General features: G+C 45.7%; 2 protein-coding genes across 2 annotated transcripts in view; both read left to right on the forward strand.

Moving 5' to 3' along the window:
• Positions 1–3,368, forward strand: part of LOC308173594 (cyclic AMP-dependent transcription factor ATF-7-like) — a 9,303-nt gene extending 5,935 nt beyond the window's left edge. The window contains exons 10-11 of the mRNA XM_080548620.1: positions 1–46; positions 1,382–3,368. The exon at positions 1–46 is cut by the window's left edge and continues 60 nt beyond it. Of these exons, the coding sequence (XP_080404746.1) occupies positions 1–46; positions 1,382–1,641 (306 nt within the window). The 3' untranslated portion in view covers positions 1,642–3,368. The remainder of the gene's footprint in view (positions 47–1,381) is intronic.
• Positions 3,369–4,242: 874 nt separating this feature from the next.
• Positions 4,243–12,500, forward strand: part of dip2bb (disco-interacting protein 2 homolog Bb) — a gene marked incomplete at both ends in the record, with an annotated part of 59,860 nt that continues 51,602 nt past the window's right edge. Inside the window, one exon of the mRNA XM_080548619.1 lies at positions 4,243–4,333. Within this exon, the coding sequence (XP_080404745.1) occupies positions 4,243–4,333 (91 nt within the window). The remainder of the gene's footprint in view (positions 4,334–12,500) is intronic.

A 12,500-nucleotide genomic window follows, 5' to 3' on the forward strand; every position in this document is an offset into this window, starting at 1 on the left:
AAAGACTGTCCCGTCACCGCCATGCAGAAGAAGGCTGCCTACCTAGGTACTGGGAAACACCAACACTCCACACGCTACATCAGTGCTTCTCAAACCTCTCCTCAGGGCCCAGGCCCCGCCCACTTTACTCACAGGCCCAGGCCCCACCCACTTTACTCACGGGCCCAGGCCCCGCCCACTTTACTCATGGGCCCAGGCCCCGCCCACTTTACTCATGGGCCCAGGCCCCGCCCACTTTACTCATGGGCCCAGGCCCTGCCCACTTTACTCATGGGCCCAGGCCCCGCCCACTTTACTCATGGGCCCAGGCCCCGCCCACTTTACTCATGGGCCCACCTTGAGAAAGCTTCAGTGTCATTTATTTTCTCATTATTATTTTTAAAAAGAAATATTATTCCACCATTGAGAATATCTGAGCATTCAAACCAAGAAAATAAGTGAACAAATATCAAGTTGAATCACTGTTGTGTATGTGTTTTATCCTCTGAACAACGGAACTGATTTCCGGTAACAACTGGTTGTTGGTTCCGCGCACCCAATTTAGTAGCTCAGACAGCTAAGTAGCTAACGTGAGAGCTTCCTGGAAATGATGGCTCAAAGTAAACTTAAACCCAGTAAACCCAGCCGCTCCACATATTTGATCTGTTCCACCACTGTCACAAACCCGAAGGTAGTGGCAAAAAAGGGAGTCCACACATGTATTTAAATTATACAACTTAAGTTTTCTTAGAGTAAAGAAGCAAAATAAACTAAATGACATATGTATATGAATATGGATAAGAATCAGTGGTGTATGCCATGAGTGAATGGGTGTAGAATGTATGTTGTATGTTGTAAGGGGTGTATGTATGTATGTATGTAGTGTAAAACTACATAGAGTGAGCTGAGGACACACCCACAATATCTACGTCCTTAGCTCCCAAACCCAGGTGACACTATTTAGCCTGACGACCTACCCACTCTGCCAGGGTTCCCAAAGGAACCAGGAACAACCAATAGGCAGGCAGAGTGGGAGGCATCACACCACCAACAGATATATATCTATATGTGGAGCGGCTGGGGGTCCCAGAGGAGAGGTTTGAGAACCGCCGGTTTACATGACACACAATACCGCCCAGCGAATCTAAAAAGTCATATTATTCACATTCACATTCACCTCATCAATCTCTTATTGTTTTTTGTTTTGTGTTTTTTTTACTCATGTTCCCTGTTCCTCTTATCTGTCACCCTTCCCCCCAATCCAACCCTGTTTCTCATCCTCTTCCCCCCCCCCCCCCCCCACCCCATCTATCTACCCCCAACGATCAGCCTCCAACCCATCCATCTAATCTTTTGCTCGCTCACCTCTCTTAAGGGTGAATGTTTCTCTCTCTGTCTGTAGCTGCAGGAGAGGAGCGCTCCAGGGACGCCGCCGTCCCCCCCTCCTCCGAGCCCACGGGCTCCCCGGCGCCAGTCATCCAGCAGCGCGGCGGCGGGCCCTCGCCCCCCGGCCCCGCCCCCAGCCCCGGGGCCACCGTCAACGGGCTCAGCGTGCGCGCCGCCGCCGAGGCGGTGGCCATGTCCGTCCTCGCGGGGATGGGTCAGGCAGGTCAGCCGGGGGGGGTTGTCATGGCTACACAGCCCCAGCCCGCCCCCAGATGATGATGCGCAGGCGCAGCACAGGGAGCCATTTTAAGAACTTCGTTTTTTTCCGCGGCTTTTCGGAGGAGGCTAGGCTGGTTACATTGATGTGTGTGTGTGTGTGTGTGTGTGAGAGAGAGTGGGAAAGAGAGAGAGAGAGAGAGCGAAAGGGACCTGATCTGAAATCCCACCTGTTATCAATAGTGCACCCCCACCAGACCCCCCTTCTCCATCCCCTGCCCCCCCCCCCTTAATCGCCACCCTACGGTCTATGACCTTGGACACAGCGGCACCCAGGAGAGGATGTTGGGGATTAAGGGGGTAGTAGTAGACCCCCCCCCCTGTCCCCAGTCACGGACTGAGCAGTGTGTGCCCACTCCCCACACTAACTCCTATCCTCACGGCCAATGATAATCACTGAACAGACGGAGTAGTCGTCGTCCACTTCCTGCCCCCCGCCCCACCCATCTTTGACAGATCCTTGCTCGGGAAGCACTGTCACTCCGTATATACAAGTGTATGTACATACCCCACGCACACACTAAAAACACGCAATGTAGTGTTGTTGTTTTTTTGTTTTGTGTTTGTTTTGTCTATCTCCCAACTTGTTTCCCCATGTCTTCTGTCTACATCTCTACCTGACACATGTCTCCTCCTTTATGCAGCTATTAGTTAATATCATCACAGATGTGTTGTCATCTTTAGGGCTGGATAAGTGTGTTTATATTGTGTGCACATATTGTTCCCCCCCCCCCTTGTCATGGAGTGAGCCAAAGTAAGAAACAGTTTTTGGTCTCCCCCCCCTCCCCCCTGCTTTGGAAGTGCTCTATTTGCATTGTGACAATTTGTATGAAACCCTTATTGACTGCATGTATTACAGGGCACAGAGGAATACCACTGTTTGATAGTGTCTGGTTATATTAACACTGGTTTTTATCATACTGTTTTTATTTCTCTCTTTAAGGTGTGGTCAAATTGATGATGCAAACCATGAAATTGTCCTTATGTAACAAACTTGAAAACGGTTGATTTTTAGATTATACTTTATATAGTAATCAACACTTGTTAGATTTATAAATCATTTACCTTTTTAGGCTAAACTAAGTTGAGAAGATGTAGTGCAATATATTTTTTATATTGAATATCAATATTAATGTTCCTGCATTTATCTAAAATGTGTAGCAACGTCATTGGTAGAAGTTTGTCCTAATTATGTGAAAACTAATGAAAATGATAGCTGGACAGAGGAAATGTAAACATATGACATGTTCTTAATGAAATTCTCAATTAGAGAACATCTATAGGGAATGATAGATGTTCTAGTCTTTGGTGCTTTCAGCCATTGAAAAACTGTCTATCACTTTGTAAGACACTTCACTTGATTATATCTTGAGTCATGATATGAAGTGACGTGTTCTTTGTGTTTTATACCATGGTTATGTTTCGCTTTGAGGAGTATATTGTTTATTTCTCCCTATTAAGTTGAGTTTTGTAACATATCAGTGTTTTTAAAATGTTATTGTTTTTGCAGTAGGCATATGTTATGCTTCCTTCACTGTGTCATGTTTCTTCCTTATCGTATGTCCTGAGGGTGAGGTGTCTCTGTAGTACAGAGCCCAGAATTCACATTCTACCATGAAACAGTTCAGAAATGTGTCTCCAAGAATGCATCAAAGCAGGGAGTTTTCTTTCCAAATAATTGCACCTGAAGGGCGGGTGAAATCAACTTGTGTATGTCTCAACTAAAAACCTGTAACTGCAAATAAATAAGTTAATGGCAAACATCCTTTCAGATTAAGCGTGCGTGCGTGCGTGTGTGTAATCCTTCTGAATGTTTGTGTACTGTGTGAGCTTGGTGGGTGGGTGTACAACGTGGGGCGGCTGTGGCGTCTAATGATCACAAGGTTGGCAGATCGGTGGTTCGAGCCCCGGCTGGCCACAAGTTGAAGTGTCCTTGGGCAAGACACTGAACCCCAAATTGCTCCCAGTGAGCGGGCCGGCACCTTGCATGGTAGCTTGCCGCCATTGGTGTGTGAATGGGTGAATGAGAGGCCCTTGTAAAGCGCTTTGGATAAAGGCGCTATATAAGTGCAGTCCATTTACAACGGACAAGAAGGGATTGATAAAGCAGGGAGGTTATAGGCCTTTACATGCCAATGACATTCTGTAACCGGTGAGCAGTTGCTTTTCTCTGCACTTATTATTACCAAAGTGTATTAACTATTTGATTAAAGTCAAAAGATTCGCTATTTCCTTTTCTGACTAATTCCAAAAGATCAGAGATAGATGTCAGTGACATTGAACGATACTCGCCGATTGATATCGATCACCTTCCATTTAAACAGTTCCTACACCGGCGCCAGGGGGCGCAGTTGTCTTGTTTATGATTTCTTATGACCCAGCCACAATAATTACCATCAAACGCACAAGTCATGTGACAGATTCCTTTGGTGAGTTGTTCATCTCTCACAGTTATGGCGGTGACGGCGGGGAGACGCAGGGATGGAGAACGAACAACATCTTGATTTCAGTTTTTAACTCGTTGTGACTTAGGGAGAGGTGTCACCTCTTTTTCTTTTACTTTAACTAAACAGTCCGTGTTTATTATTCATCATCCAGACGATGGCGGAGCAGCGAGGCGTGGACACATACACGGCTCTGCCTAAAGAGGTCAGGGACCATCTGGCGGAGTTGGACTTGGAGCTGTCCGAAGGTAAGTAAGGTTATCACACAGCCGAGAGAGAGAGAAACTGACCCGAAAGAGAACAGTGTAGTGTGTGTGTGTGTTGGGCCATAATAACATCCCATAATAAACATCAACAAACCCCCGTCCCGTGCACAGGGATGAAGACTGCGGTCCACCCAGGGCTCTGTCTGTTGATGGCATGGCGAGACGTTAGAATTATAAGGTTCTATCTCCATTTTTGTCAAAATTGAGTTTTCTTTTTACATAATCTGATCCATTAGGTGTTTATTAATGCATGTGTGGTGTTATTTTTAAAATGTTGACATTTTTGAGTTAGTAATTCATAAAATACAAAGGTTCCATCTCACTAAAACATAATGGAATGTAAAAACTTTGACGCTCAATATCTCTGAACTGCCCTAAACGGAGATAGAACCGTATAATTCTAAACGGAGATAGAACCTTATCATTCTAAACGGAGATAGAACCTTATCATTCTAAACGGAGATAGAACCTTATCATTCTAAACGGAGATAGAACCTTATCATTCTAAACGGAGATAGAACCTTATCATTCTAAGCTCACGATGGATGAAAACACACTGACCTCTTTTTGAAATCATTATTATTATTATTGTCGTTTGATTAGGAGAGTGATTGATGTCATAAAAGAAAAGGCCCGTTTTGTCTTCTTACATGTTTGCAATGATATCTGCAATATTTGGTAAACACTGTGGGTGTTGCTGAGTAAGGGAAAGTCATTAGAGAGTTCCTAGGCTTTCTTGGTTGTTAATGTGTTTACTGTTCCGGAATGCTGTCTGCTGCAGACATATTGACTATTTACTTTGTTTGTTTGTAAACGAGGCCTGTTTATTTGTTGTTCTTGTTGTTGTTGTTCTTGTTGTTGTTATAACAGTTACACATATAAACACAGGGCTCTCAAGTCTCACGCATTGGGCGTGAGACACACGCAGTTCAACCCGTTCACACGCCCAATGCGTGAGACTTGAGAGCCCTGTAAACAAGAGTTATCATCCTCCTTGATACAATTCTCAAATATGTTCAGACAGACAGTCAGTCGTGATGGTAGGGGTCGCCTGTCTCTCTCTAGGCTGCCTTCATGTCAAATGACATATCATCAAGGAGCTCTATGGGCACATAGGCTACATAGTATACAGGCTGTCATGGAGGGAAAATAGGTCAAGTTTCTCCCCCATCATCACAGAGGTCTTTATGTGTTTATTATATCACAAGTGATACTTTGTATCGTTGTGTTGAAATGACGCGACTGCCGTGGAAAATCCTAATGCTGCGTTTCATAGACTCTTATCTCTGCTTTCTACTGTAACAAATTGTTTATGTGGGGGGAAAAACAGCCTCGATGCGTTTGTGATCATAATCTGATTTTAACAAAGATAAAAAAAAAGAAAGAAAAAAGAATAGAATAGGCGATATGCTGTGACGCAAGTCTCCTGTGTGAATCACAGTAAAGGATCTGCATGGGGGTGGATGAGTAATGTTATGTTAGAGAGGATGTTAGACTGGAGTCACAATGTGCCTGTGGTGGTCGACTCTCTCAGATTCTCCTCCCCCCCCTCGACAATGTACAGCCGCATATATTGTTTTATTCACAGCTTGAAAGTGCGCCTGAAAGAATCTGCAGGAACAGCGTGATGCAATCATGTCATCATGGACCAGAATCCAACATCTTGTGTAATCAATGCCTCAAAAAAGAATTGAGGCTGTTTTTTGAGAGCAAACGGAGGCCCCTACCCAGTATTAATAGTGTTCCTAACAAAGTGTTCGGTCAGTGACAGTGTTACTGCTAAGTCTACCTACTGCCCCAGTGCCCACCTGTAATCAGCATTTCAACAGGGTTGTTATCGGAAAAAACTTCTTGAGATAAGCCTACATAAGCCTACAAAAAGTATCTCATCCTGAAATCCTTTTTTTCTCCCAGTATACATCTTCAAACACATTTTCTCCTGGGAGACAGTTGCCGGCCGTGGTTGTAAATGAACAGAAAGAAACGAGTAACGAACGTCTCTCAGAAGTGTTTAATCTCTTTATTTCCACCAAATGAATTAGATTGAGCTGTGTGAATGTCACAGCGCTCGTAGGTTAAGGGGAGGGGAGTGATAGTTCACTGTTACACAAGTTGACCTCCGCTAGAGATGACAGAGTCTCGGGTTAATTATAGACAGCAATTAACAGAGTGGTAATGAGGGACGGGGAGGGGTGAGGGATGGGGAGGGGGGAGGGGTGAGGGATGGGGATGGGGAGGGGTGAGGGACAGTTGATGCCCGGCTCTGGATCAGGCACGTGAGCAGAGAGAGAGAGAGAGAGAGAGAGAGAGAGAGAGAGAGAGAGAGAGGAGGCAGGACTGGCATCATTGATTGATGACAGTGTATTGACCCATTGATGGATGATTATCACATCAGTCTATCAGTCACCATCAGCTTTTCTGTCTCAGGTCTGTTTTCGAAAGTGAAATGAAGCTGAAACTACGTGGCATCCACTGATTGAGAGAGCTAGGCCTGTGTTATTGAGAGAGCTAGGCCTGAGTTATTAAAGCTAGGCCTATGTTATTGAGAGAGCTAGGCCTGTGTTATTGAGAGAGCTAGGCCTATGTTATTGAGAGAGCTAGGCCTGTGTTATTGAGAGAGCTAGGCCTGTGTTATTGACAGAGCTAGGCCTATGTTATTGAGAGAGCTAGGCCTGTGTTATTAAAGCTAGGCCTGTGTTATTAAAGCTAGGCCTGTGTTATTGAGAGAGCTAGGCCTGAGTTATTAAAGCTAGGCCTGTGTTATTGAGAGAGCTAGGCCTGAGTTATTAAAGCTAGGCCTGTGTTATTGAGAGAGCTAGGCCTGTGTTATTGAGAGAGCTAAATCAAATCAAATCAAATTTTATTTGTATAGCGCATTTCTTACAAGATGCAACTCAATGCGCTTCACACAATGAAAATGTTCAGTCAATCAGTCAATCAATCAATACTGACAGAGCCGCGAGCAGGCAAAAGTAAAAACCTGTATACTATGTAGCCAGGAAAAAATTCCCTTGCAGCCCTCTACCAATAGAGCGACTACTAGCCAGTTTGCCTACCAGTACCCAGCGGTCCCCCAGGGGAGGCCAGGACCACCGGCACAAAGCAAGCAAGCAAGGGCAAAAACCTGTACACCATGTATCCAGGAAAAATTCCTTGCATATTATCGGCGTACACTCTGTCCATAAATTTAGTGTTATATTTGCATCGTTCTGCATCCGGATGGTCACAGGTCCTGCCAAAAGAGAATCTTAGGCATAGTTATGATGCAACAACACAATAAAGACAATAAAGATGACAGCAATACAACCTGATGGTGGTCCTGGTACACCCTTGTACCGGTTCCAGTACTGCTCTAGGTGCTATTTGGAGCTGAGAGTGCCTCATCAGCACCCGGGTCCATTTTCCTGTCAACACAAATCTCAAAACACGAGTATGGTGTAATGGCCTAGTGATCCTAGTTCTATAATGTCCAATGTCTCCCGTAGTATCAAAAGGCGACATTGAATAAGTAGGTTTTGAGGTCACGCTTAAAAATGTCCTGAGTTTTAGACAACCTCAGGCCCTCAGGTAGGGTGTTCCACAATCTAGGAGCATATATGCTAAAAGCTGATCCTCCAAATCTCTTTGTCCTAGCCTCTGGCACTATTAAAAGTTCCGTGCCACTAGACCGTAGGGGTCTAGCTGGTGTGTATCTTATGAGCATGTCCACCATGTAATTGGGTGCATCACAGTGAAGTGATTTATAAACTAGTAAAAGGATCTTAAAGTCTATTCTATGACTGACAGGGAGCCAGTGTAGTGATCTCAAGACAGGTGTGATGTGCGCTCTTCGTTTGGTCCTAGTAAGGACACGAGCAGCAGCATTTTGAACCATTTGTAGTCTATTTATCATTTTTTTGGGGAGACCTGTCAGGAGAGCATTACAGTAATCTAGCCTACTAGTAACAAACGCATGCATTAATTTTTCAGTGTCTGCCTGGGAGAGAAATGATTGTACCTTAGTAATGTTTCTTAGATGGTAAAAGGATGTTTTAATAGTATTATTAATATGAGTTTCAAAATTTAGATCTGAGTCAATTATGACACCAAGATTCCTGGCCTGACACTTAGTGTTAAGAGCTAGTGTTTTCAAGTGTGCAGATAATTTCTCTCTCCCAGTTTTCTCGCCAATGATCAATACCTCTGTTTTTTCTTGATTGAGTTGGAGAAAGTTTTGTGTCATCCAAATATTAATATCGGCAATACAATCTATCAGGTGGTCAATCATCTTGTAGTCGTTGGGAGTTACTGAGATATAAAGCTGAGTGTCGTCAGCATAGCTGTGGTAGTTAACGCTATGCTTCTTGATAACAGAACTGAGGGGTAGCATGTATAGGCTAAAGAGCAACGGTCCTAAAATGGACCCCTGGGGAACTCCACAGGTTGTGCTATAATTTTTTTTTTAGCTAGGCCTATGTTATTGAGAGAGCTAGGCCTGTGTTATTGAGAGAGCTAGGCCTGTGTTATGAAAGCTAGGCCTATGTTATTGAGAGAGCTAGGCCTGTGTTATTAAGAGAGCTAGGCCTATGTTGGCCTATGGATGGCTGCTCCATCTCCCCATCCCCTGAAGTCCGCAACCTGGGTGTCATTCTGGATTCCACTCTCTCATTCCAATCATATAAAATCCATCCATATTCCATCCATATTCCATCCATATTCAAACTCCTCCTGCTCACCTACAAATCCCTCCACGGCCTGGCCCCCCAGTACCTCTCCGATCTCCTCCACCACTACACCCCATCCAGAACTCTGAGGTCCTCTAACACGGGCCTCCTCATCCAATCCAGTGCCAAACTCTGTACCTTTGGGTACAGAGCCTTCAGTGTGATAGCCCCCCCCCCACCCCCTGGAACTCTCTGCCCAAGGATATCCGGGACTCTCCAACCCTGGACATATTCAAAACTGCCCTTAAAACCCACCTGTTCACCACTGCATTCAACCTTTAGTAGCTGTTTCACTGTTTCTTGTTTTGTGTGTTTGTCTCTCTGGCTCTGTTCTGTTTGTCCCATTCCCCTGTAAAGCGACCGTGGATCTGTGAAAGGCTATATCAATTTAAGTTATTATTATTTATTATTATGTTATTAAAGCTAGGCCTATGTTATTGACAGAGCTAGGCCTGTGTTATTAAAGCTAGGCCTATGTTATTAAGAGAGCTAGGCCTATGTTATTGACAGAGCTAGGTCTATGTAATTCTGATAATCTGTCTGATAAGCTCTACTAAACTGACTGAAGAGTTTAACAGCCGACTCCTCCTGTCATTTTAATGGCAGCTTGTTGTATGTCCATTGGTCCATCATTGCGGACATTCCTGGGACATAATGATCCATTACACTGTGAGAAAACAACTGTAACTGACTGTCCCTCCTGAGACCTCTACATCCCCTCTACCCCCCCCCCCCCCCTCCCCTCCCCGCCTGTACAGTTTCTCTACTGTTAAAAAAAGAAGAAGAAAAAAAAAGTAATTCTTCTAGAATTATGAATGCCAATGGCCCCTGGCCCGAGCATAGATTACTATTTCCTTGCGACGATGACTGATGGATAGCCTAGATGATTCACTTACTTAAGTCAAATGTATTTGTTGTAAGTCTCTTTGGATAAAGGCAGGCAGGTGTCTGGAAAATGCCAAAAATGTAGCCTAGATGTAGAAAAAGAATACAGTAGCTGAAAGAGATATCCAAGCCAAAAAAACATACTGTACAAATCCCACCGTTACAGCCTCATGTAGCTAGTTACCCCATGGAGCTGGCTAGCATACAGCTAGTTACCCCATGGAGCTGGCTAGCATACAGCTAGTTACCCCATGGAGCTGGCTAGCATACAGCTGGCTGTGGGCCTACCTCTTCCACACTGTTGCAGACGCTGATGTAGAGTAGCTCAGTCTCATAGCGTCATCCGGTCCATCGTGCTGCTGCCTGCCGTGTGGTGGTGGTGTGTGTGTGTGTGTGTGTCTGTGTGTGTGTGTGGGATGGGGTGTGTGTGTGTATGTGTGATGGTGTGGTGTGTGTGATGGTGTGGTGTGTGTGTGTGTGTGTGTGTGTGTGTGTGTGTGTGATGGTGTGTGTGTGTGTGTGTGATGGTGTGTGTGTGTGATGGTGTGGTGTGTGTGATGGTGTGGTGTGTGTGTGTGTGATGGTGAGTGTGTGTCTGTGTGTGTGTGATGGTGTGGTGTGTGTGTGGTGGTGTGTGATGGTGAGTGTGTGTGATGGTGTGGTGTGGGTGTGTGTGTGATGGTGTGATGGTGTGGTGTGGTGTGTGTGTGTGTGATGGTGTGTGTGTGTGTGTGTGTGTGTGTGTGTGTGATGGTGTGGTGTGTGTGTGTGTGATGGTGTGTGTGAGTGTGTGTGTGATGGTGTGTGTGTGTGTGTGTGTGATGGTGTGTGTGAGTATGATGGTGTGTGTGTGTGTGTGTGTGTGAGTGTGTGTCTGATGGTGTGTGTGTGTGTGTGATGGTGAGTGTGTGTGATGGTGAGTGTGTGTGATGGTGAATGTGTGTGTGTGTGATGGTGTGGTGTGTGATGGTGATTGTGTGTGTGTGTGATGGTGAGTGTGTGTGTGTGATGGTGAGCGTGCTAGGCAGCATCTGTGGTGTGGGTGCTGTGTTGTTCTGGCGGCGTCCCAGACGTAGGTGTTAACTCCCTCAGCCCTGCGCCACCCAGCTGGTCCGGTCACTCAGACTCACTCAGACTCCATTTTAAGCCGCGGCACTTAACAGCCATCGATCGGCCCACCGCAGAGTGTACCGACCGCTATTGTACCGACCGTTTACATTAACATGTTTTTTGGGGGGGGGCATTTAGCACTAGCAGACACCGCCCTTTATCCAAAGCGTCGTACATCAAATAGCCTACATTTGTCTAAGTGGGGGGTTGAAGAGGTCACCACAATGACCACATTGAGTATTGACCACAGGGCCTGACTGGAGCAGCCATGTTTGTAGTCTAACAGCTTCTGGAGCAGCCATGTTTGTAGTCTAACAGCTTCTGGTACAGTAGATTAACTGAGTCAGCCAGGAGCAACATTCAGTGAAGGCCTCAGCACAGTGACTCCATGGTAACTCTACACCCCCAGGGCGACCGTCATTCAGCTGGGGGTGGGGGGGGATAGTCTCTCTCTCAGTGGTTAAGGAAAGGCAGGGCTACTCAGCCTAGCTACTGTACAACTGAATCATGTTCTCTGTCATGACTGGCTGTTATTGTAGCCTAACCGGTTTATCAACATGGCTGAGTAGCGTGGCTTCAAAAGCCGTGGCTTTTTTTATGGGTTGACTGACAGTGGTCTATACGTGTAGTACACATGCAGACGGCCCTATGGGTCTTAATGTTTCTCATGCATATCCTTTACGTTATAACAATCACCCCATTGTTATCCCGCTATCCCAAATAGACGACTCCCATGGCAACAAAAAGAGGAAATATGCGCCATCAGCATGTTTGCATCAGTGTGTGTGTGTGTGTGTGTGTGTGTGTGTGTGTGTGTGTGTGTGTGTGTGATGATGTGTGTGTGTGATGATGATGTGTGTGTATGCGTGTGTGTGTGTGTCTGATGATGATGTGTGTGTGTGTGTGTGTGCGTGTGTGTGTGTTTATATAAAGTCTGTTCTCCTCCCAGTCCCAACCTCAGTGACAGTAGGGGCACAATGGAAGGCATTGAGAGGATCAAAGCCGTGGTGACTGTGAGCCCGGTTGGAATTTAGAGCGCTGAACCAGAACCCTTTGTGTGTTTTAAGCTGCTCAACTGGGCTGTGTGTGTGTGTGTGTGTGTGTCTGTACTCTTGCAAGCGTGTGCGCATGTCTGTGTGTGTGTGTGTGTGTGTGTGTGTGTGTGTGTGTGTGTGTGTGTAAAAGAGAGAGTACAGTACAATGACACTTATTTTTTTGTGCGCTTTGCACACACACACACACACACACACTGTCTCTCTCCCTTGCCTCCCTTGCCTCTCATGGCCTGTGTGTGTGTGTGTGTGTGTGTGTGTGTGTGGGTATAATAGTATTACAGCGGGGTGTGTGTAGCCCTAAGTGGTGTAATGCACTGATAAGCAGTGAGAGAGGGTTCTCGATCCCCTTTGGGACCCCTCTGGGCTCAATAGCTCAGACCCAGACCCTCCACGGCC

This window comes from Nansenia antarctica, assembly GCF_963989245.1.
Source record: "Nansenia antarctica genome assembly, chromosome: 18".
Classification (NCBI taxonomy): Eukaryota; Metazoa; Chordata; class Actinopteri; order Argentiniformes; family Microstomatidae; genus Nansenia; species Nansenia antarctica.